Genomic DNA, 25,276 nt, shown 5'->3' with positions numbered 1-25,276 from the left:
TTGTAGATAAAACTAAAACACAAGTGTATTTGAGACACATTCTTCAATGCAATACTCTATAAATTCTTTTTTGGTAAAAGTTATTGTAACTAAGAATTATTATGTGTCACTATGCTAACAGAGAGTCTAGCTACCACTGTTGGGATTTTGGGAGACCTAACCAAACAATGATTCAAGGACTTGCTGTGTTATAAAGACAGCTCCTTCAAACAACTCAAGGAGAGAAGACTTCAGGAACGAGCTGCACTGCAGCTGGGGTGTGTGGTGAACTCTGAGATACAGAGGTACTGCAGTAGGGGAGCGCATGCAGATGAATGAGGGGTCCCCAAGCTCCAGGCAATTATAAACATTTCTCAAGGCCTAATATAAGTCATACATTTGTGAATGTTTGGGTTTAAAAAATATATACAAATATGAATGTCACTTAGAATGACTTTGATTTCAAGTTAATATAGTAATTTCAGAGTATCAAGTGTTTTATGTCACAGTCTATAGATGATTTAAAATACATTATTCTGGTTTATAGAAGCCAAATATGCATTTTAAATGCTTGTATTTACATTGACTATAGTACTAAAGAAGTGTTCCTTTCCAATGAGTTCAAGATTAAAATTGAACATATGGTTTAAAAATAAATATTTAAAAGACTTCATCTATTTTAAAGGAGAAAAAAGATACACACGACAAAACTCTCTTTCTCATCCAAAATCATAAAACTTAGATATTTAGAATTAAATAATCCATGATTCAATTGACTGGGATTTCTTAAACCCTCCTGATTTTTTCAACTTTCTTCATTAATGCCATTGGCCCTGCAATGAGTTTTCTCATTCAAATGTTAGAAAGCGTTCAGTTGATCCTTAAATTTTTTACCCCTCATATTCTTGAAATCCATTATTCATAAAGATAATAGTAATACTTCACCTATCTAGAATGTAGCCAAGAACTAGCAAGTCAAAAGGCCTTTGAATAGTGAGAATACATGGCACAGAGTACTTGCCTATCACTTATGAGCTAGCTCCTTGCGGCCTCTGTTTACTGTCCATTACTCTTGATTTTAGCACACATCAGGACCTTTTTTGCAAGACAAAGAAATATTTGCCAGTGGAGACTGGAGATAAAGAGAAGGTTGCTATGAAGAGATATTAAAGTACGATGAAGTGACAGGTCCCAGAATAAACCTCAAACTAGCAACAGGAAACTTGGTTTGGGAAAGGAATTATGCCTCTAATTGTTCCAGGTGTTTGGTCTTTCATATTTTGTTCAAATACCTATTATTATATTTTCCTAACATTTACATATTTTGATGACTTTGCCTAAGAAAGTATCTAAACAAATCTCCACTCTATCATATATATATAATTCTATCAGCTCCTTATTATTTCTATCAAATTGCCTAGGAAATTTTTCACTTTTTGTTATTTCATTTTTAATCAAAGCGTAAACTGATTAAAAGCAGCTGAAAGAATGTTAAAGAAATGCTCCTTTACAGAAACGAGAAGCCATCGTGAGAACAATTCATACTGAGGAGCCAGGATTTTTCTCCTAGCGCCTAGCAGAGCATTCACAGCTATTCCCTGAGAGGAGATTCACAATTTTTGACCATTTCATTAACTCTTAAAAGCCATCATACCTTAAGTTATATTTTTTAAGTTTATAGAAGCTAAGAAGAAGTGGGGAACAGAGACTAAAATACCCTGGAAAATATGCAAGAAGAAATATAGTGGGTTACTACAATATGTTGTAAAGAAAGAAGACCCAGCGTTTAATTGGGACTCTTGATGCATACTGGCACACATGGTCTTCCTAAAAGTCAAACCGAAGCCTTACAGAAAACACTGTTTTATCAGGGTAGCCAAAGAGGCTTGGCTTAGGGTAGCAGTGGGTGTCCAACTTATAGAAACTGGGGAAAATGAGTTCCTTCAGAAACTAAGCTTCTCTTCTAGATCAAGAGGTCAGGGCTCCCACAGGCATGTCAGAGGTGGCTTCCTGATTCTGCTGTAGTGCGAGCCTATCTGGATGGATAGGCTTGTGTCCTTCAGCTTATGGGCATTTCAATTTATTCCAATCTCCAAACAAGTTTCAGTGGTATCAGAAATTTATGCCAAAACACAGTTCTCACATTCCCAAATTTGAGCTGTGCTCTATCAAGGAAGCAACAGCTATCTGCTTCACCAAGATGTGAATCTTCCCAGGTATTAGCTTAGCCTTAGAGTTCAAATTAGGTTGTAGCCACAAGAAATGGAAGTAGAAACTTTTCAAAAGTCTTTACAGCTTAGTCAGTGTAATTAATTTACAAGAGTAGGTCAGAAAATTCTATGGTATGAAATGGAGTGAGCTGTTTCTCCAAAATTTGTTTCCCTATGGAAAAAATCCCAAACTGGCCCAAACTGGCTTGTGAGAACCAATTCTGCACATTTCTTCCCAACTTTTCATTCAGTACTAATTGGTAGTCTGAAATTAGCCATGTTGGGAGTATTTATACCATGGAAATTGGCAAATGCTATAAATTAGGGATTATTTTTTGAGTCAGTGTCCCAGCACACTACTGAGTAATGCATAGTGTTAAAGCAAATACCTATGTAACCATCACACGTATCAACAAATTGAAAGCTGCTGATACCTCAGACCTATCTCTGACCATTTGCCAATTAAACACTCTTTAGATAGGTTGCTGACTGCTTTTAGAGCAAAGGGAATTCCTGCTACAAAGTGAGGGATTCTATCTTCAATCTGATTACCAAAGAACAAGGTTGGAAAAATTTTCTGTAAGGAGTTAAATAGTAAATACTTCAGGATTTTCAAGTCACATATGGTCTGTGTCATAGCCATATATTTCTTCTTCTTTTTTTAAACAACCTTTAACAATGTAAGAAACATGCTTATTTGCTCATGGGCCATAAAGACAGACCACAGGCTAGATTTGGTCCCCTGGGCAGAGTTTGCTGGGTCTTTGTTCTAGAAACACATGCTAATTTTTATCCTTGATTAATTGACGCTTTCAGTCTTTGAAGGACACTTCCAAACCTTAAGGTTTTTATCAGGCCCTTATCCATCTCCTCACTGTAAAAGACTTAATCACTATTAAAGGATTATCAGATTTAAACTCTCTGGATGTTATTACCCATCTCCCCCCTGAAACAAGCCATTTACACTGTTCTCTCTAACCTCAGAGGATGATATGTTCTTTCTCCTAGGAAGACCAATCTCCACACCTGGTCTTGACTCCATCCCCATCTACCTTCTCTGGTATTTGCTCCATCTATTATCTTCCTTCTCTGTCCTGAATCTGCAAGTTCTTTGTTTTTGGTTTCCTCTGATCACCCTAAAACCCATTACACATTTACACAGACACATTCATATTCCCTGTAATCTCCTCTCCTCTCCTCTTTCTCTCTTTCTCTCTCTCTCACACACACACAGAGCACACACGCAAAACTAAAGAAAAACCAAACCAAAATGACTCAAAATCCCAACATCCTTTACTTTCCTTCACTAATTATGTTCTCTTTCACACCTTTCCTTTTCTCCTCAAAACTTTTCAAAGTGTCTATACTCCTCGTCTCTCTTCCTTACTGTCCATTCTCTCTTCCATCCCCTATCTACTAGCCTCTGCTTCCACTATCTCTTCAAACCGTTCTCTATACGCATCCTGATCATGTAATCAAATAGAACCTTTTCTACTACAAAAAGATACCTATTTTATTTCACTTTATCAAGCCAATACCTGTTTATCACCAAAAAAAATAGAAAACATAATAAGGGGAAAAAGGAAAACAAGCTTCCACTGACAGACAAATAATCGTAACAGCTGGTTTGTGAATTCTTTCAAATAATTTTGTGCACATGTATAGGCATGCATATAAATACTGTAGGTTTATATAGGCACATATACAAGACAAAATGAAATACACAGTTTTGTTATCTGCTTTTTACCTAAAGCATATCTTAACTCTATTTTCATATTACTATTTTCTATGTTATTTTTAATAGCTATACAGTGTACCATTGTGTGAATGTACCATGATTTCTTTGTCTATTTCTCTAATAAAGATATTTAATTTCCAACTTTTCACTATTATGAATCCCACAGCAATAAACAATGGAAGTGGAGCTTGGAGACAGCTGTACACACAGTGGCATATGTTTCCATCTTTTTCTTATAAACTTATAAACACCTCAGTTTTCTGAAATATTTTCCCTCTTCAATTCTTATGAAAATTCTATCTTGGTTTTCCTCCCAACCTTTTCAGTCTCCTCAGCTAGATCACTTGTCTACCTGTATCTCAAATGCTGACGGGGTGTGTGTGTTGTCTTTGCCTGGGTACTAAAGATTCCCACATCTATATCCCTAATCCAGTTTTTCCAAATAGGCGACTTTTATATGTACGTACTTCACTGCTGGGGCCAGAGAAGAGCTAGCTACCCACACCACTTGGACGTGCCAACGGTATCTGAAACTGGAGTGTGAAAGAATACTCCTCCTTCACCCCCAAACCCTTTTAATTCTTATTTGAGGTAGAGAGCACCCGGTCACCTTGATTATGAACAAAAGTAAAACAAACATATCCTTTTCTCTTTATGTGCACCATTCCCTCAAATGAACCAAGGATTCTTCGTCATATAATAATACACGTTTTCTTAAGTCCGTTCTCTCTTTTCTATCCCATGGCTTTTTCAGGCTCTTCACCTCATCATTGCCTTGAGGCATAGACTATAATCATTGTGTCAGAGTAATTATTCAAAAACACGGGATGATGACCAGCTTACAAGATCCCTGTAGCACAGGAGTCCCCATCCCTTGCTCCCCTGCTACTTAGACTTCCTTCTTCATAGCCTTTCTTACTCACTTCATCCTTTATACATCAAAGGTATAAAATTTTCCTCTTACACACATGCTTCTCTCTCTGGCAGGTACCTCCCTTTCCCCATGACACATCTTCAGTCTCCTTTTATCTCAGCTTTACCTTTTCATCATTCTAGACTCCATTCAGATATAGCTTCCATCAGGCTGGCCCTAAACCCCTTTGTTGGAGGTTCTTCTACACTCCCATAGTCCCTCCTAAGTTATCTCATACAAGGCTTTGAAATTCTGTTTTTCACACTTATCCATCCTACTAAAAGGTGAACTTGAGGTCTGTGTGCACATGTTAACCATCTTATAATGAACGAAGACTAGATAAATCTATGTGGCAATGAATGGACAAACAGTTCCGCATTATCTCCTTCCATTCTCATTCACAGGCTGTCATCCTCCAACTCCTCAGGCTGTTTGTCAGACAAGACTTTCTTGGTATGTTCATGATTGACGAACTAAAAAAGTCATTTGTTATTTTTTTCTTGGCTGAGTCCAGATTGCTATTATCAGTCACGAAGCATAAATATCTGTCTTCTGTCCTCTCAACAGCTGGGCTCTTTTCCTTGGAAAAGTTCCAGCCAGTGTTTCTCATGAACTGCAATCTGTAGACCGATGTCTGGATGGCCCAAAGATACTCATCCTATCGCTGCCTCATTTCAGAGAAAACTGCCAAAAGCAGCAAAAGCCTTAGGCTCAGAAAATGCTGGAAGTCCTGCTACCCAGAAACAGAACTCTGCTAAGGAAAAGATTCTGTTGACCAATGTCATACAATATGGAACTGCTGCTCTGTTGCTTTTAGTTTGCTTGTTATTTACCTACTCACTTAATTTTTAAGCATAACTCCTTCAACAGATAAGCCACAGTCAAAGCCAAAGATCTCAGCAAACAAATCAAATCTACAAATACCAAACCCATGTCATCTGATATCAAAGTCCACATGTAGAGAGAAGTAGGAAGTAGCTCTACAGTGAAGAAAGAGTAAGGCAGGTGTCTCAGAGAAGAGGGACCAGGAAGAAATGGAATCACAGTGGCACTCACTCAGCAAATCATAGCTGAGTTATGTGCTATGTGCTGGGGAAGGCCAGGTGCAGAGTGGCCCTGGCACCAGGAAGGAGATGAGTGAAAAGCAGATAACAGCAAGGAAGTGTGTTCAAAGAAAAGTCCAGAAGCACAAAAAGGGGGCACAAAATCCAGTCCAGAGAAGGACAGCAATAGGAAATCATTTTGGAAGAAGTGAGCTGAGGCTAAAGGGAGGAATAGGAGTAACTTGGTGGAAATGGAAGCCCTGGAGAGAAGTGACAGTGACACTTCAGGGTACAGGAACAGCATAAGCAAATATGTGAAAAACTCCCTTGTTGCTGGTGCATAAATGGCTAGTCATGAGAGATGACACTGGAGACAGGATTAAGGGTCAGATCAGGTAGCACCTTCCTTGAGGTTCTAAGGAGACACTGAATATCTGCAAGAAGTGGGTGTCAGGTTTTCACTTTAGATTCATCATAATGATTACAGTGAGTTATTGGAGCAACTGAGAAACAAGAGCGTGGGCAAGACTGGTTATTCATTCCTCAAGCCATTTCCATATTCCTCCCAGGCACACAAGCTAGACCACATTTCCCAGCCTTATTTACAGCTAGTTGTGCAATGTGGTCAGGTGTAATGCACTATGCTTTTACCTCTAGGCATTAGAAACCTTCCCCTTCAGCAGGACCCTTGGAGGTCATGTGCTGAAGATGGTAGAATAACAGGATGGAAGTAGTCTGCATCCCTACCACACATCATCGGGCTACTTTCTGAGTAGGAAAATACTGATATTTCATTAAGCCACAGAAATTTTGGCTATGAGACTCCCCTACATAAGCTTATTGCAATCCAGCCAGCCACTAGCTCAGTAAGGGCAGGGACTGCATCTGTTTTTTCTCTGTCCCAGGACAGGAATGAAATGGAGCAAAACAGAACACACTGAGTGGATAAACCAATGATCTGGTCGGTGATGTTGCGTGTAAACTATGGAGTAATAATAGGAGTGAAGAGAATCAAACCTAAGACAGAGGGAAAATGAACAAAATTTGGTAATTGATTAGTTATGAACAGCAAGGAAGAGAAAGGAGTCTATAAGGGTTCCAGTTTGGGTGAACTGGTAAGTGATGGTGCCATCACCTGAAGAACGGTATGCAGAAAAGAGGTCATGTTTGAAGAGAGATGTATCATCTACTTATATATACTGAGTTTTACATGGCAGTGGGATATCCAAGTGGAGATATGCTTCGAACATTTTGTATAAAGTGTAAACAGTCTGGATGGGAAATATATTCATCTGACTTAGCTGTGTAGGGGTGATAGTTAACACTATGAGGGAGGATGACAATGGAAACAGAGAGCATTTGAAAAAACAAAGGATGACATGTGGGAACAGCATTTACAGTGGCTAGGAAGAAAGAAGGGCACTGGAATGAAGCCTACAAGAAATGGCATCCAAGAGGTTCAAATAAATATGGGCCAGATCCCAGAAAGCAAAAGATGAGAGTCTGAAGAAAGACAGAATAATCAATGGTGTTAAAACTACCAGAACAATTTTGTAAGATGAGGACTGGAAAAGTGTTCATTCAGTTTGACAATGTGGATTCAATTGGAGACCATAGTGCAAAAGGTTTCAACAGAATGATAGGTGTAATCGCATAGCCACACTGAGGGGAGAAAGGAAGATGAGCAAGTGGAAATAATGAGTGTCATTATTTCTTTTGAAAATTTCTATGAAAGAAGAAGAAGAATTCTGATACTGTAATGAGGTAACTCAAATTCAAGAAAAGAGTTTTCATGTGTGTTTGTTTTTAACATTAATGAGAACTGTGGTAATCAATATGGTAGCCACTCATCATGTGGCTATTGAACATTTGAAATGTGGCTAGCTCAAATTGAGATGTGATGTAAATTAAAATTCACACCTGATTTTGAAGAGTCGATATGAAAAAAATCCCAATAATTTTTATATGGAATACAAGTTAAACTGATAACTTGGAAATAGTGGGTTAAATAAAATATTTTATTAAAATTAATTTCGCAGGCTTCTTTTTGTTTTTTTGTAACATGCTTGTTTGAAAATATAAAATCACACATATGGCTCATATTACATTTCTGTTGGACCATGCTTAGCTGGAGCATGTTACAGGCTAGGGATAAATAGTAGTAATACTAATAATATATGTGGTAGGCAGAATTCTAAGATGGCCCCCAAGGTACACATCTGCGTAATCCTTTCTCTTTGAGTCTGCATGATGGGACTATCAAATATCACTCTCCTGACTTGGTTACTGACTGGTTCACTGAGTAAATCAGAGAGAGATTATCCTGGATGGCCATGACCTAGTCAGGTGAGCCTTTCAAAAGAAGGCCAAGCTTCAGAGAGATGCTCCCCAGGGACCTCTAAGTAGTAGTACTGAACTACCATTATGAGAAGATCACAAGGCAAGAACCTGAGAATGGCCTCCAGTTTTTAAGAACAATCCCCAGCCAACAGACAATGAGAAAACAGGGATCTTTGTGCTATAAGAGCAAGGACTACATTTGGCCAATGACCTGAGTAAGCATGAAAAGAGACGCTGAAGCCTCAGGTGAGATCACAGCATGAACCAGTGCCTTAATTTCAGCTTGCCTAGACCTAGAGTAAAGGATTCAGCTAACCCGCATCTGTACGATAGTAAATTTTTATTTTTTAAAGCCACAAGTTTGTGGTAATTTGTTACACAGTAATAGAAATATAATATCTAACATTTAATTAGCAATTATATACCAGGCATCATATGAAGCACTTTAGATACACCATCTCATTTTATTTTCACAAAAACCCTGAGAAAGAAGTGCCATTATTACTATAATTTTGCAGAAAAGGTAACTGAGACACAGTAAGGTTAAGAAATTTTCCTAAGGTCACAAAACTAATATTAGGGGGATTGGAATTAGAAAGATTTCCACATACAGAAAAGACAAAGTAATTAATGGAATCATTAATTACTCAGAGGACAAGGCAGGAACTGGGAACAAGATCATGGGTGGAAAGCTTGGCCTCAAACAAGAGAAACGCCTTCTCTGTTGATAATGGAAGGAGAAGGGCAGGATAGATGTAGTTGCATTTACATTTACAGATGGGTAGAGAGGAACACATTCTACAATTAAGTTTTTCTATAAAGTTGGAGGCAAGCTAATTGCTAAAACAGTTTGGCAGGAAATAAATAGGTGTGTGTAGATTATTGTGTGGGTTTTTCATAGTTGCAGGAACAGTGCAGAAAGAGAGGGACTGACCAAGATAAGTAAGTGTTGAAAACGAAGAATTTGTAGGGTAGTGTTCAGCTGGGCCCTGCCATTTTTCCCTGGAAAATTTTCTCAGCCTTACTGGTGAAGAAAAGCTGAAGATGGCAGCACTTATTCGAAGATGAGAATTTCACACGGTGACACAGTAGAAGGATGGAAACAAGAGGGAATGAGGATATTGGTAAAACTGGCCCACAGTTCAGTCTGGGCAGGGGAAGATGGAGATAAGAAGTGAGAGAAAAAGATGAAAAAGAATTAAGAGAGAATATACCGGAGATATTCCAATATACTGAAAGTCACAATGCAGGAAGAACAGAGTGAGGATAACGAAGAGCTAGAAAGAATGCAAGCAGGTTCAAAATCATTAGCCATCAGGGAAATTCAAATCAAAACCACTTTGAGATAACACCTTATGCCAGTTTAGAATGGCAAAAATTGACAAGGCAAGAAACAACAAACGTTGGAGAGGATGTGGAGAAAGGGGAACCCTCTTACACTGTTGGTGGGAATGCAAGTTGGCACAGCCACTTTGGAAAACAGTGTGGAGGTCCCTTAAAAAGTTAAAAATTGAGATATCCTATGACCCAGCAATTGCACTACTGGGTGCTTACCCCAAAGATACAGACGTAGTGAAGAGAAGGGCCATATGCACCCCAATGTTCATAGCAGCATTGTCCACAATAGCCAAAGCGTGGAAGGAACCGAGATGCCCTTCAACAGATGACTGGATTAAGAAGTTGTGGTCCATATATAGAATGGAATATTACTCAGCTATCAGAAAGAACGAGTTCTCAACGTTTGCTGCAACATGGACGGCACTGGAGGAGATAATGCTAAGTGAAATAAGTCAAGCAGAGAAAGACAATTATCATATAGTTTCACTCATTTATGGAACAGAAGAAATAGCAGGAAGATCGGTAGGTGAAGGAAGGGAAGAATGAAGAGGGGGTAAACAGAAGGAGGAATGAAGCATGAGAGACTACGGACTCTGGGAAACAAACTGAGGGCTTCAGAGGGGAGGGGGGTGGGGGACTGGCGTAGACCGGTGATGGGTATTAAGGAGGGCATGTATTGCATGGTGCACTGGGTGTTATACGAAAATAATGAATCATGGAACATTACATCAAAAACTAAGGATATACTGTATGGTGACTAACACAATACAGAATTATTAAAAAAGTGCACATAAAATTACAAGGGCTTATATAAAAATTAATTTAGATTTAAAAAAAAAAGAATGCAAGCAGGTTGGGCACCTGGGTGGCTCAGTCGGTTAAGCACCTGCCCGGTCATGATCCCAGAGTCCTGGGATTTAGCCCCACGTCGAGCTCCTTGCTCTGCGGAGAGCCTGCTTCTCCCTCTCCCTCTGCCCCTCCCCACTGCTCATGTGCTCATCTCTCAAATAAATAAACAAAATCTTAAAAAAAAAAAGAATGCAAGCAGGTCAAACCATAATCTGTAAGCCATGAATACAATGTAACTTTGGAATATAAATTATAGATCATTAAAATAAAGACTTGTGAAAACTGGAGATATTCTTGATGGTAATTGGGGATAAATTACTTCATTTTAATGAAGAGGAAACTTGAGGAAGGAGGTCAAATGGTATCCTCCCAACCGGAAGCAAGTGAGTGGCAGTGCAGGACCCACAGCATTTCCCATGGCAGCACCTGCATCTATTTTACATGATATACATTCTAGTCTCAAAAAAGGATAGAACTAAGATAGCATAGAGTATATAATATTATAAATTATAATATATGTAATATATATATTAAAAACCAGACACTTTAAAAAATATGTACCTAACAATGACTGAATTTACAGTTTAATTACAAACTCAGACACACGTGTACATGGGTGTGTGTATGCGAGTGTGTGACTGAAGTATAGTTAAATGAGATGTTATTCAACATAAAAGGATTCAGAATAACATAATAAATGTCTAATACAAGTGCACTACTTTTTCATTCTCCAGAAGTTTCCTAAAATTATTAATTATATATACACATGTCCTTATTCCCACAAGGCATTCTAGGGAGAAAAATTATTTATTTTGATGGACACTAGACCATTCCAAAGCAACAATTACTAATAATGCTACCTCATACTTCTACTGAAGCACAAACATTTGCTAGGTTTTAGAATATGTCTTTGATCCAGGTAGAGAGTAGGCGTAGAAAATGTTGTTAGAAGAGAAATATCAAGACCTCTTAACAAATCTGTCCCTTTTAGACTGTGGTTTCTTGAAAAAGCTATTAAGTAAATTTAATCTGGCAAATTTAGCATATTTAAAACCAAGAAAAATCAGTGTGAGTTAATTTTGGAATATGTATTTTATTCTTTTTTGTATCAATATCCAAAGATAAATGCTTATACCTATATTCACATTTATATCCATACTACATATACATATATCTGCATTTATCCATATTCATATCCATATATATATCTGAATATTAGATAAACAGAAATATGACCAGTCATGAAAAAAGGCGAATAGACCCCATTATTCTGGGGGTGGTAATAAGTCCATCTTTCCTTCTCTCCATTAAAGAAAAATTACAGTGAATAAAGGAATGAGAGAAACAGAAACTATCTTTTAGAAAACCCCAGTAATAATTGTTTTAGGTAAGATTTACCAATGGATGCTGAAATTACTGGGTAAAGGTGTGAAAAGGAAACATGATATTTTCAGTCTTTAAGTATCTCTTGTAAAATATTTATTAACTACAAAAAGGAAAAGTATTAACTTAACAGTGGTAAAACCTGACAGACACCACCTTAACCAACTGATTGAGGTTAACATAATCAGTAATAAGATGATGGAACCTAATATAACGCACTGAGAAGGATACTACCCTAAGGCCCTTCAATCATAGCCACTAGAAGAGATACATTATTTGGGGTTGTGAAGGTCTTGTATCTTCCCAACTTCCCTACCCAAAAACAGTTTTTCTCACTACTTAAAAGTCAGATGGAAACAAACACTTGAAGGAAAGGGTAATGAGCCCAGGCTCCTGGAATGAGAAAGTCATGCTTGAAGAACATTTGGAAATGCTGCAAAGGGAAGGATCCAGGCACCAAAAATCCACTATGCCTACCACATCACAACTCTGCCGCATTACAAGCCACTACAAGTTCTCCTAGCATATCTACCTTTCAAGATAATCATAGCATGAAAAACATTACAGCTCCTGACTGACTTTAAGATAAAGCATTACATTGAAAGGTTTGCAAAAAGCCAGAAAAATGAAGCACAGTACAGTTGTTAGTAAAACAAAAATCCTGTTTGCAAACGAGAGAATATCTAGTCTTTCCTGTTATTTGAATCCTGTCGAGAAAGAGTGAGAGAAAGAGGGAGAGGAAGGGGGAGAGAGAGAATTTAAGTCTGGATAAGCTGACAGCTGTAGAGCTGAGATAATTCTATCATTTTGAAGGCTATAAATGATTTTTTGCTGTCAATCTCAGGTAAATAACAAAATACTTCTAAAATATGTCACATGTTTTGGACAGTACAACTAAGACAAAGCAAAATCCAAACTTTCCAGAGAGAATTCTATCGGAAAGTATGAAAATTAAGAGATCACTAGGAACTTTCAAACTTGCCTATCAACAGCTATGGACCTGGAGAGAGACGTCCACAATAACAAGACACCGAATATTCCCTTTGACTATACCTTGAAGAAAAAGTCCATTTCCTATGTTTTCCTAGTAAATAAAACAATGCATAATAGAGATCAGAGATGAGTTAGGGTAGATCAGAGGAAGAGTTACCAACTTGAAGCTATTATAATATCAAACAAAACTAGTGACATCCTGCTTCAGGACGATAGAAGAACTGAGTTTGGGATTACATAGCTAAACACCAGGCAACTAGACTGCTAACTAAACATCAGTAAATGGTAAAGCTGCATTTCTACTAATTTACACTGGCCATCTCAAGGAAATTGATAACTTGGTAGTTGGTCACATATTGGGCCTAAGACAAAAAGTTAGTATTAAACCTCAGATAGCTAAAATCACAGAAACTCAAGTCATTCCAAGAAAGCACCATTTTATTTCAAGAGACTCAAAAAAACTTAAAGGGAGAAAAGCACAATCCCTCCCTATGTGAAGAACTGCTCCCTTATCCCTACATAAACCCCACCACTACTGCCACACACACAAAAAAGAGCCCCCTTAAAACCATCAAGGGAAGCCAAAAGCAACTTTCCATCATATACATAGAACTGAATGTTACACCTTATTTCTGGCCAAGCTTCTGACTCACCTGATAGCTTCCTTGGCCCTGACTTTGTCCCAAGAATAATGTGCCATATTTGCATCTCTTCTACTCTCCCAACAAAGGACTGCCCTCTGGCCATTTTTATTTCTCCAGACTTCCTTCAAGAGTTAAATGAGCCCCCTGTTATAACCCTCCACTAACTTCTGATCACAGGAATCCGTTGCTAGGTACCACCTATAAGGCCACACCTAGGTTTCTCTTCGGACAGACCATAGCTTGAACCTTGATATGTCTGCTACACATCTTGGCAAATACATAAGTGAAAGGTAATCAAACTCTTTTATTAAAAAGTTTTAGGGACAGGCCAAATGTTTTCTTACCAGCTAACAATGATATAACAAGTCTCTGTAAGGCAGTTATCATATTTTAAAGAATAAAAATTGACTAACCCTATTTGAAGATCTGTGTAATAATTGGGCATATTATTCAATCATCTTTCTTTTAACTCGTGTTTTTAGATAAATTGAGAGGCTATACAGAGCCACAGGCTCTGCCCAAAGGGGTAAGATTTATACATATTAATATAAACCTTTGACATTTAATAGGATAAGACTTATCATTAACATAATATACTAATAAGCTATACTCACTTTATCAGTATTTCTTCCAAAAGTAAATCTTGCCAAAAGCAGGGCCTTCTTTTATTTTTTAAAGATTTTATTTATTTATTTGACACAGAGAGAGTGAGCACACAAGCAAGGGGAGCGGCAGGGAGAAGGAGAAGCAGGCTCCCTGCCGAGCAGGGAGCCCAATGTGGGGCTTGATCCCAGGACCCTGGGATCATAACCTGAACCAAAGGCAGATGCTTAACCAACTGAGCCACCCAGGTACCCCCAAAAGTAGGGCCTTCTTAAATCTGAACCAGAAAATTTCTACTAATGGCAAAATTTTAAGACCCTATGCACTGGGAAAAAGACAGTCTTGTCAACAAATAGCGCTGGGAAAACTGGACAGCTACATGCAAAAGAATGAAAGCGGACCACTTTCTTACACCACACACACACACACACACACACACACGAAACTCAAAATGGATTAAGACCTAAATATGAAACCTGAAACCATAAAAGTCCTGGAATAGTGCACAGATAATAACTTCTGTGACATCCGGCACAGTAACTTTTTTCTAGATAGGTCTCCTGAGGCAAGGGAAACAAAAGCAAAAATAAACCATTAGGACTACATTAAAATAAAAGTCTTCTGCACAGCAAAGGAAACAATCAACAAAACTAAAAGGCAACCCATAGAATAGGAGAAGATATTTGCAAATGACTTATCTGATAAAAGGTTAGTATCCAAAATCTATGAAGAACTTATAAAACTCAGCCCCCTAAAAACAAATAATCCAATTTAAAAATGGGCAGAAGACAGGAACAGACATTTCTCCAAAGAAGACATTCAGATGGCCAACAGACACATGGAAAGGTGCTCAACATCACCCATCATCAGGGAAATGCAAGTCAAAACTACAATGAGATATCACCTCATGCCTGTCAGAATGGCTAAAATCAAAAACACAGAAACAACAAATGTAGGCGAGGATGTGCAGAAAAAGGAACCCTTGTACACTGTTGATGGGAATGCAAACCGGTTCAGCCACTGTGGAAAACAATATGGAGGTTCCTTGAAAAATTAAAAATAGAACTGCAATATGATCCAGTAATCCCACTACTGAGTATTTACCCAAAGAATACGGAAACACTAATTCAAAAAGATACGTGCATCCCTATGTTTACTGCAGCGTTATTTGCCACAACCAAACTACAGAAGTAGCCAAAGTATCCGCTGATAGATGAATGGATAAAGAAGATGCAGTATATATAAACAATAGAATATTATTCAGCCATAAAAAAAGCATGAAATCTTGCCATTTGCAACAATATGGATGGAACTAGAGGGCATTATACTAAGTGAAATAAGTCAGTCAGAGAAAGAAAAATACCATATAATTCATTCATATGTAGAATTTAAGAAATAAAACAAATGAACAAAGGAAAAAAAAAAAGAGAGAGTCAAACCAAGAAACAGAATCTTAGTTATAGAGAACAAGCTGATGGTTACCAGAAGGGAGGTAGGAGGGGGATGGGTAAAATAGGTGATGGGGATTAAAAAGTACATGTATCATGATAAGCACTGAGTAATGTATAGAATTGTTGAATCACTATATTGTATACCTGAAACTAATATAATACTACATGTTAACTACACCAGAATTAAAATTAAAAACTTAATTGAAAAATTATAAGATCCTATCACAAGGCAAATTAACTTGTGACCTAGGTTTACCACACAAAAGTTCAAAAAAGGCCCTAGTGAGTTTTGCATTAAGAAGTATGAAAAAACTCAATCTCTTTCTAAATATAAAATTTTAATAAAATGTAATGTGTTAATACATACCATTATAGTATAATACAATATGCAAATACACATATGTTATATATACATAGGATATATACATTATTTCTCCCAAAATATACCAAGGGGCAATTTTATTGTGTTTTTAGTTCCCTATGCTGCACCTTTTATTCCCATGACTTATCATTCCATAACTGGAAGCCTGTATTTCCTACTCCCCTTCACCCAATTTGTTCATCCCCCAGGCAGTTTAAACTTCGATATGTCATGAAATTGATAAAACTGTGCTATCTAAAGAATCATATAGATCTTAAAATATAATCCACTAGAATGTGCTAGTATCTTATTTTCTATTTAAGAATTTTTAATATTTCATGACAGCAAAAGAAAATTTTAGTGATGTCATGGCATTAATGTGCTTCTAAAGGTACCTAATTTTAAAACTGAGAGATATTTAAGAACCAGAGAAAGACAGGAATACTTTGAACTCACTACTAAAACCACAAGGTATGTAAGTATGTCTACACATATAGAATGCATTTATCAAATCAAATATTTGATTGCCTACTCTCGTGACAGTAACATTTAAAAGTTTTTACTCGTGAAATATCATTTAAAACTTTCACAACTACCAGAAAAAGGAGACAGAATCATGTCTTCCTTCTCTGGAGATGAGACGACCAAGGCTCATTGGAAGTTTAATGATTTACCTGAGGATATTAATAAGTGGCAGAGCAAAACCTATAACCTAGGACTTGGATTACAGAGTCATTATTTTTACAAAAAAGTATGCTGCTAGGTTCTGAAAGGATTTTAAGAAGAATCTGCCCCAGCTGCTACCCTTGGAAGTTTAGAGACATCAATGGCATCAGGGAAATACACATCAAAACTACAGTGAGATACCACCTCACACCAGTCAGAATGGCTAAATTTAACAAGTCAGGAAACAACAGGTGTTGGTGAGGATGTGGAGAAAAGGGAACCCTCTTAGAGTGTTGGTGGTAATGCAAACTGGTGCAGCCACTCTGGAAAACAGTATGCAGGTTTCTCAAAAAGTTAAAAATAGAACTACTCTATGACAGAGCAATTGTACTCTAGATATTTAACCAAAGGATACAAACATAGTGATACAAAGGGGCACCTGTACCCCAATGTTCATAGCAGCATTGTCAACAATAGCCAAACTGTGGAAAGAGCCCAGATGTCCACTGACAGATGAATGAATAAATAAGACGTGGTGTATATACATATGCACGCACACACACACACACACACACACACACACACACACAGAGGAATATTATTCAGCCATAAAAAAAGAATGAAATCTTGCCATTTGCAAGAAAATGGATGGAACTAGAGTGTACTATGCTAGGCGAAATAAGTCAGTCAGAGAAAGAAAAATACCATATGACTTCACTCATTATGTAGAATTTAAGAAACAAAACCCATGAACATATGGGAAGGGAGGGAAAAATAAAATAAGATAAAAGCGGCAGGGGGGAACCATAAGAGACTCTTAACTATAAGAAACAAACTGAGGGCGCCTGAGTGGCATCAGTTAAGCATCTGCCTTCAGCTCAGGTCATGATTCCAGGACCCTGGGATCAAGCATCATGCTCCCTGCTCAGTAGGGATCCTGCTTCTTCCTCTGCCTCTGCCCCTCCCCCCGCTCCTGCTCTTGCCCATGCTCTCTCTCTCAAACAAATAAATAAATCTTAAAAAAAAAAAAAAGAAAGAAAGAAAGAAAGAAACTGAAGGTTGCTTGAGGAGTGGGTGGGTGGGGGCATGGGGTAACTGGGTGATGGGGAATAAAGAGGGCACTTGATAAAATGAGCACTGGGTGTTAAATTCAACTGTTGAATCACTGAACTCTACCCCTAAAACTAATAATACACAATATGTAACTAAATTGAATTTAAATAAAGAATTTTTAAAAAAGTTTAGAAACATCAAAAACTTATGGAGGCAGTAAGTGTGTTTACTATTTAGGATGACAAAACAATGAAGTTCAAAAGAGAAGAATGAGTAAGATTCCATTATATGTGTGCAACTGACCTAAGCAACAGAGACCCTGTAGAGAGACTGGAGTCAAATAGCAAGGGCAAGGGACAGGGTGGGGCAGGGGCGGTGTATACAGCTCCTCCTATTCTCTATACCAGTCTTCCCAGAAACATGCGGAAAATGCAAGATCAATCCTCATTTCCAATTTCATACACACTTTCACAACCTCTCATGTAATTATAATGAGGATGTTGGAAATGGGTTACTGGCAATAGTAATAGATGTTTCTTCTTTAATATTGGTTAGGAATTTTAATTATAATCAAGTAAATGAACTTACTTCGAGAGAGATTCTCAAGGGCTTTTCCCAGCTTCTTGCTCTCTTGAAGGATGTGGTTCAATTCATCAAAATCACGGCTTTCTGGTTTAATTCGCCAGTTCCACTTAGGATGATCTACTGACCTTGGCACTATGTTTTAAAAAAAATGATTACTTCATAAGCATGCTACATAATGATAAAAATTTACTATTCATCATTATGTGAAAGACTGTATCAAGATCAATGTACAGAATAAAAATGTTTGTTTGGAAAGTTTTCTCATGAGCAAATGGGGAAGTTACGAAGCTGGGTTTTAAATGTTTTAACTGAACTAGTAGAGAGAAGTGTGACTGTTTATAGAAAAAAGAAAATTCAGGTACTGATTTACAATAAGTGATTTCTATAACTTAGGGAAAAACATATAAGCAAAGTGTATTTTATGTCATCTTTTAGCAGCTTAAAAATTATTAATTTTTTCACCAGTAATTAGTATATATTTTTAAGGAATTTTGCTGTCTTCTGATAAAACAGAAGACAGAACACATCTATCTTCACTTCTCCCAAATTCCTACTAAAACTATATTAAATATTTTTGGGGGTCAAATAATTAGTGTAACAAGAAGAGAAGACATTACTAGGCAAGAAATAGCAAATCTTCAGGGTTTTTTTTTTTTTTTTTGGAATATGCAGTATAAATTGAGGAGTGGTAACTGCATTTAGCAAAGTAGAGAATACTGAAATCTAATTCCTGAGGAGAGAGATGCCCAAAAAGGTGGGTATTTCATAACATTTCAACATTCAAGCATCAATCAAGAAGGACAAATGTCAAAGTAATAAGAATATAAAAAACCCATTTCTCAGATTGGAAGGATCCATTAAATGTCCAGAACAATGTAAGCCATATTATCACAAAATTTTACAACAGTGGCAAAAAAGAAAAGATCCTAAAAGCTAAGCTTTCAGGGACAGAAACAGCAATTAAGTTCTCATCAGATTTCTTACTAGCCATACTTGCCCCAGAAGACACAGGAGAAATTTCTTCAAAATTCCAACTGAAAATTAGTTCTAACTTAGAATTTTATATCCAACTGAGGAACCAATCAAGTTACTTGTAAGGATTCAAATATTTATCTTGCAATCATTCTTTTTCAGAAAGCTTATAGTGAGATGCTCCACCAGAATGAATAAATAACCCTAAAAGTGGAAAGACTGGGGATTCAGGAGACAGGTGGTCCTCCATAAGAAGGAGGAAAAGAGAATCCTCAGGATGGCTGGGAAGGATGGTCTCAGAAGACAGTTGAGAAAAAGGCCAGAAACCGAGAAGCCAAGATTAGAGCAAGAAGACAAAGGGCAATCTTTTGTCAGGTAAATTATCATAAAGAAATGAGAACACCTATATTTATGCAGGTATGTACAAAGTTGTTTATTTTATCAGAAATTGCAAGATATTCTTTTGTTTCAGTTAATAGTTTGTGGAGGCAAAACTAATCAATCTAACTGTTCTTCCACAGGGGAATAAATAAATTATGGCACATTCACAGCATGCTACAGTATGCACTTCTTAAAAATTATAACTTATGGGGGCGCCTGGGTGGCACAGCGGTTAAGCATCTGCCTTCAGCTCAGGGCGTGATCCTGGCGTTCTGGGATCGAGCCCCACATCAGGCTCCTCCACTTGGAGCCTGCTTCTTCCTCTCCCACTCCCCCTGCTTGTGTTCCCTCTCTCTCTGGCTGTCTCTCTCTCTGTCAAATAAATAAATAAAATCTTAAAAAAAAAACAAACTATAACTTATGTCTAAGTTTAGAATGAAGATATATCCACGGCACATTCTAAAATAATAAAAACAAATTGCTCAAGAATGTGTATAGTCTAAAGCCAGTTTTATAAAGCTCACACATACTGTATATGCTAGTTTGTACAAAGAAAAGGATGTAAAAAGATGCAAACTATTTCAAAGGATGTGAAAATATGCTAACTATTTCTGAGGAAGTAGAATTTGAGGGGACTAAGAGAGAAGGATTAAGAATTTAAATTTTGTTAAATTTTTTTACTATAAATCTCCTTTCCTTTCCCTCTAAAAGATTTAATTTCTTTTATATACTTTATTCAATGTAGGGCTAGTGTTGCTTTAAATGTGATACAATGCTGCAACTGAACATGACAGGCAAGGAACCTGCTCCAGGCAGCTCACATTCTTAAAAGAATATTATACTCAAGAAGATCTAAATCAATTAAACATGCTTGAGCATATGAGTAGATATATATAAATAAAGTTCTATGTTACTGCTGAAATGAACATGACATTCATTAGGATTATTAGGCAGAAATATCATATAAAAAGTTTGACTTCAATTCTTACCTTTTCTTCATTTTGTTAGTAATACATACTTACATACATTAAGTAACATTTGAATGACAAAACTCCTTACATGATTTGGATTCTGGTGATGGTGGAGAAATGTTAGACACAGCAAGGTCACTTTTTGACTTTTTAGGCTTCTTTGCATTTAATTGCCAAGGCTTATCATAACTTCTGAAATCCCTTCTTGTTCCTTTATGTTCTGTTAAGACAAACAAACAATATCTATATAAACTCAACAACAAGTGATTTCAAGATTGACCAAAAACTGAATCTGTGAAATCATTAGATATGCCTGGCAAAAGCTGTAGGTCACTTCACATCAAAAATAAAGCAAATATTCAAATTATTTCTTGCTTAATTTCCCCTGTAAATTTTAGTTTTGAATTTGATATGATTCAATTTGTGTATTAATATGATTAAGATCATGTTAAACTGTGAAAGGCTTCTGGAAAGACTCTTTCAGACATGGATTACCATTACTTAAAATAACATTCTTTAAATGGGTATTATGGAATAAAGCACTGTATTCTAATGTAAATGAAAACAACTGGGGCTCCTGGGTGGCTCTTGGTTTCAGCTCAGGTCAAGATCTCAAGGGTGGTGGGATCAGATCTGGCAGGTGCTAGGCTCTGAGTTCAGTGGGGAGTCTGCTTGAAGATTATCTTCTTTGCCCTCTTCCCTCTCTAAGGTAAATAGATAAATCTTTAAAAAATTAAAAATAAAAAAATAAAAGCAAATAAACATTTATGTGAATTTTACTCATCTGATTTTACCTTTTCCACTATTCTCTAAGACACATTAAACCACTGCCAGTCACCAACATTCCTTCTCCAGCATCACTCATTTTTTCCACTTCTCTATTCAAGAAAGGGTAATTCAACCAACTCTGTTGAAAATTATAGCTCCCCTTCAAAGGTGGTCAAAGTCATACCAATTCACAAATTAAATGATCTTTCCAAGAATTCACCTGTCTCAACATCCTTGCCAACCATTTCATATTTTTAGACAGGCCTATCTTTGCTGAATATTTTCTTCTCTTATCCTCAGGGCCCTACATTCTCCTCATCTTCATATCACCTATTTGACTTTTCCTTCTCTGTCTCATTCACCGCTTCCTCATCTTCCTCTTTCATCTATGTGACATTCCTTCGAGTTTAGTTTCCTTCTGCCTTCTTATTTAAATATGTAAGTCGTCAAATCATCCTAGCTTTATGAATGACTCATCAATCTTTCTCTAGCCACCCACTTGTAAACACCAAATAGACATCATGAAACATTATATGGATTCCTTAAATTCATATTTGAAGGTTGTACTAAACTAGCTGTTACCTAATTTTACTACCTCCAACATGCCATTCAATACCAAAAGAAGTATAAATATTCTAAAACTCTAGGAACAGAAATATCAGTCTGTGTCTGCCAGAATGCAGGACGTATTTCCACAGATAGGAATAAGACAAAAGATAGGCAAATCAGAAAAGGATTGGAATATTTCTAGGCATCCATGATAACTGCCCCTACATCCAAGTCATCTGTTACTGTTGTTCTATGAGAATCTATCTTTCTACATCCATCCTAGGACCACAATATCTTCTAATGCAATATGGCTAAAGAACAAGGAATCCTGATCATAAAACAGAGCATTTCATGATACAAAGAAAAAGCTTAAAAGAAAAAGGGAGGAATAGCGCATTGGATTTTGTGGCTTTTTTACTTTTCCACTATAGGCAAGGAGAAAAATCCACATTAACTTAAATAATCTAGCAATGATACTATTCTTATTTAGTTGATTGAAAACAAGATGAGACAAATTTACTCATGAGTATAGCAGAGACCCATAGGATTCAACTGATAATGGAATTTAAGTGGCAGGCATGATTTCTTCTGTCTCTCTAAAATTTTTGAAAGGGATCCAAATTGTCCCAAGCTATACATTGAGGGGACAAAGAGGAGTCCACCGATACTATTAATTGACAAACCTAATACTAGATAGAATACTCATTTGAATTTGAATATTGGAAAAAATATCATTCTAAAAAAATTTCAATATGAAAAGCAAGAACGCAGCATTCAAGATACAAAGAAAATTCATAGTTTTAGAAAAGATTTACTCTGAATAACCTTTAAATTTTAGAATGTGGCTAATTGCCTTCTTAATAAAAATAAAGAAAATGGATTCTATGAAACAAAAAGAAATGTGAGAGGACAAAGGTTAATCAAACAACCTACAATAAAATATAACTGCAGATAGAAATGAATAAAGAAGATAAGGAAATATTGACAATAAACCAAAATGCAATACCAACATTTAAATTTGCTTTCAAAGCCAGAGAGAGAAAACTGATACTGCAGAAAATTGAATCAGTGACACAGAGGGCACACTTGACAAATCTCCCCAGAAGTTAGTCAATAAAGAAAGGCAAATATAATGTGAAATGAAATGGGAGGAATGAAGAACAGCAAAGCAAACTCAATTTACACATAGCTGATCTTCCTGAAGAAGAAATAGAAAACAAATATAATAGAAGCAATAACTAAGTACACAAGAGGAAAACAGTTTTAGGCTGAAGACCTGGATTTGCTGATTGAAAAGATTCACTGAATATAAGAAAAAAATTTAAAGAAAAAAGATAATCATCAAGATATACTCCCAATAAACCTTGTCAATATCAGAAAGAAAGAAAAAACAAATCTCATCAGTATTTAAGAAAACTGCTTATATATCTAAAAAGAAATAAAAATAAGGAAGGCTTCAGATTTCTGCACAGTAATATTAAATGACACTTTTAAATGATGTTGTGTCCTGAGTCGCTGGATACATCTGAAGGCAATAAGTGGACAACTTAAGATATTTTTAAAAGATATTATACCAAAAATTATTGAGATAATTTCTAGCTAATTAGAACATGCACCATTATTACGGTCCATTAGAAAAAACTTATTAATGTCCATTAGAAAAAAACAATTCAAAATTGCAGTCAAGGTATAAACTGACATTATTTACTGTCACCCAAATTATAACTTCACCACTTATATTCATATCCAAGAATTATCCTATGCTTTCCTTCTCCCTTCTGTCACACTCTTTCTCTCTAAATTTTGCCCCTTCACCTTCCGGAACATATATTCCATGGTAAACAAACACTTTTCTATCCTCAACACCACTCTTTCATGTTTTAAGAGACCTCACTCTTCCCACAAGAGCGCTCCCTCCTCTGCAGTTTCCTGGAATGGAGGGTTCCTTCCCCCATGTGCTACCATGGGTTTTCCCGACCCAACACCATTAAGCTGGAAGTCCCTCCCCTCTGGTGGTAAATGCTGCCTGTCTACACTACTCACTGCTCCTCACTGTTGCCATCACTTTGCTCCCGATTACTCCACAGCCCAACCCAAGATACTGGCACAGTCTCCCTCAACTTTTCAACAACTTGAATGCAACTCTGGTTTCATCTTCTTAATTCTCAGACACATCATGCATTAAGTCTCATACTTCCTTGTCCTCCTTAACTCTGAAAAGCTTCACTTCCCTGATAATTAAGATACCCCACAACTAAGGCTACCAACAGGACCTTCTCATTATCTGGACTCTCTCCACCTCAGAAGTCTTGATCTCAAATATCACAATCTCCTGTCCTTCTAATCTCTCTCATATTTTCACTGCACCTACCCCTGCACTGGCCTTCTAAAGGTCTTTATCTTCAGCTCTCTGATTTGCTTTTTTGTCTAACTCTTTTCCTATCCTTGCTCACTACCGTCTCATACCAGACCATGTGCTTTGATCACTTAAATAAATTGCTCACAAATGTCCTCAACTCCTTTGCAAAACTGTTCTTCTGTCCTCCACCCTTGCCATGCCACAACCACAATTCTCACTCAGTCCCTCAAACTGTTGGCTCTGCTCCCCTCCCACGGCTCCTGGGCACTGCTGAAGAAAATCACAACTGTGCTGATGCTTTCTAAGAGTCACTCATGTCTTCAACCTCAGAGAGGCCCCAGAACTGCCTCACAGTCTTTTTTTTTTTTTCCTTTTGCCAACTATTTTGTCCTTTTCCTTGGTGACTTTTCACAACTGGCATCACTTCAATCTCCCCTATTCAATTCCCAACCCTCTTGTCCTCAACAAACAACCTCACTTCTTAATAAAAAGACAATATTTCAGGCATCAGATACAATCTCACACTTGCTTTCCCCAGTGCATCTCCCACTCTACCGGCAAATTTGACCACAACTTCTTCCATTCTTTCCCTCTCGTAACTTTAACAATTATGCGTATGATACTGAATGCCACTCTGTGACTCCTGCCTTGACCCATCCCCAGAGTTTTAGATCCATATCTAACTGTCTGCTGGAATTATCTACTATGATGCCTCACAAGAAACTCAAAGTCATCAACAGGAAGTGGACTTATTATTGTCCTTCACAAATTTACTCCTCTGTTCCCATCTTGCTTTGTTAAATAAGTATTTATGCCACTACCCAAGACAGTAAATTGGAGTTATAATAATCTCCTCCCCTCCTTCACCCTCTCCAAGCAGTAAGGCATCAGTACCTGTGCTAGTCAGAATTCTAAGATGATCCCCATGATCTCTGCACCCCCATTATGTCTTATATAATTTCCTCCCCTTAAGTGTATTAGATAGAAACTTTGACTTGTTTCAAACCAACAGAATATGGTAAAAGTGATGGGATGTCAATGCTATGATTATGTTATGTTATATATGTTAAGTAGACTTGAATGACAGAAAGTCCCTTGCTGATTTTAAAGAAGTAAGCTGCCATGAT

General features: G+C 37.0%; 1 protein-coding gene across 1 annotated transcript in view; it reads right to left on the bottom strand.

The window, feature by feature from the left end:
• Positions 1–25,276, bottom strand: part of CUNH8orf34 (chromosome unknown C8orf34 homolog) — a 353,639-nt gene that overhangs the window by 251,656 nt on the left and 76,707 nt on the right. The window contains 2 exon segments of the mRNA XM_008710771.2: positions 18,153–18,281; positions 20,562–20,693. Coding sequence (XP_008708993.2) covers positions 18,153–18,281; positions 20,562–20,693 — 261 coding nt within the window.

The sequence above is a fragment of the Ursus maritimus genome, unplaced genomic scaffold (genome assembly GCF_017311325.1).
Source record: "Ursus maritimus isolate PB19 unplaced genomic scaffold, ASM1731132v1 scaffold_9, whole genome shotgun sequence".
Lineage (NCBI taxonomy): Eukaryota > Metazoa > Chordata > Mammalia > Carnivora > Ursidae > Ursus > Ursus maritimus.
This window is presented reverse-complemented; position numbering and strand designations above follow the sequence as displayed.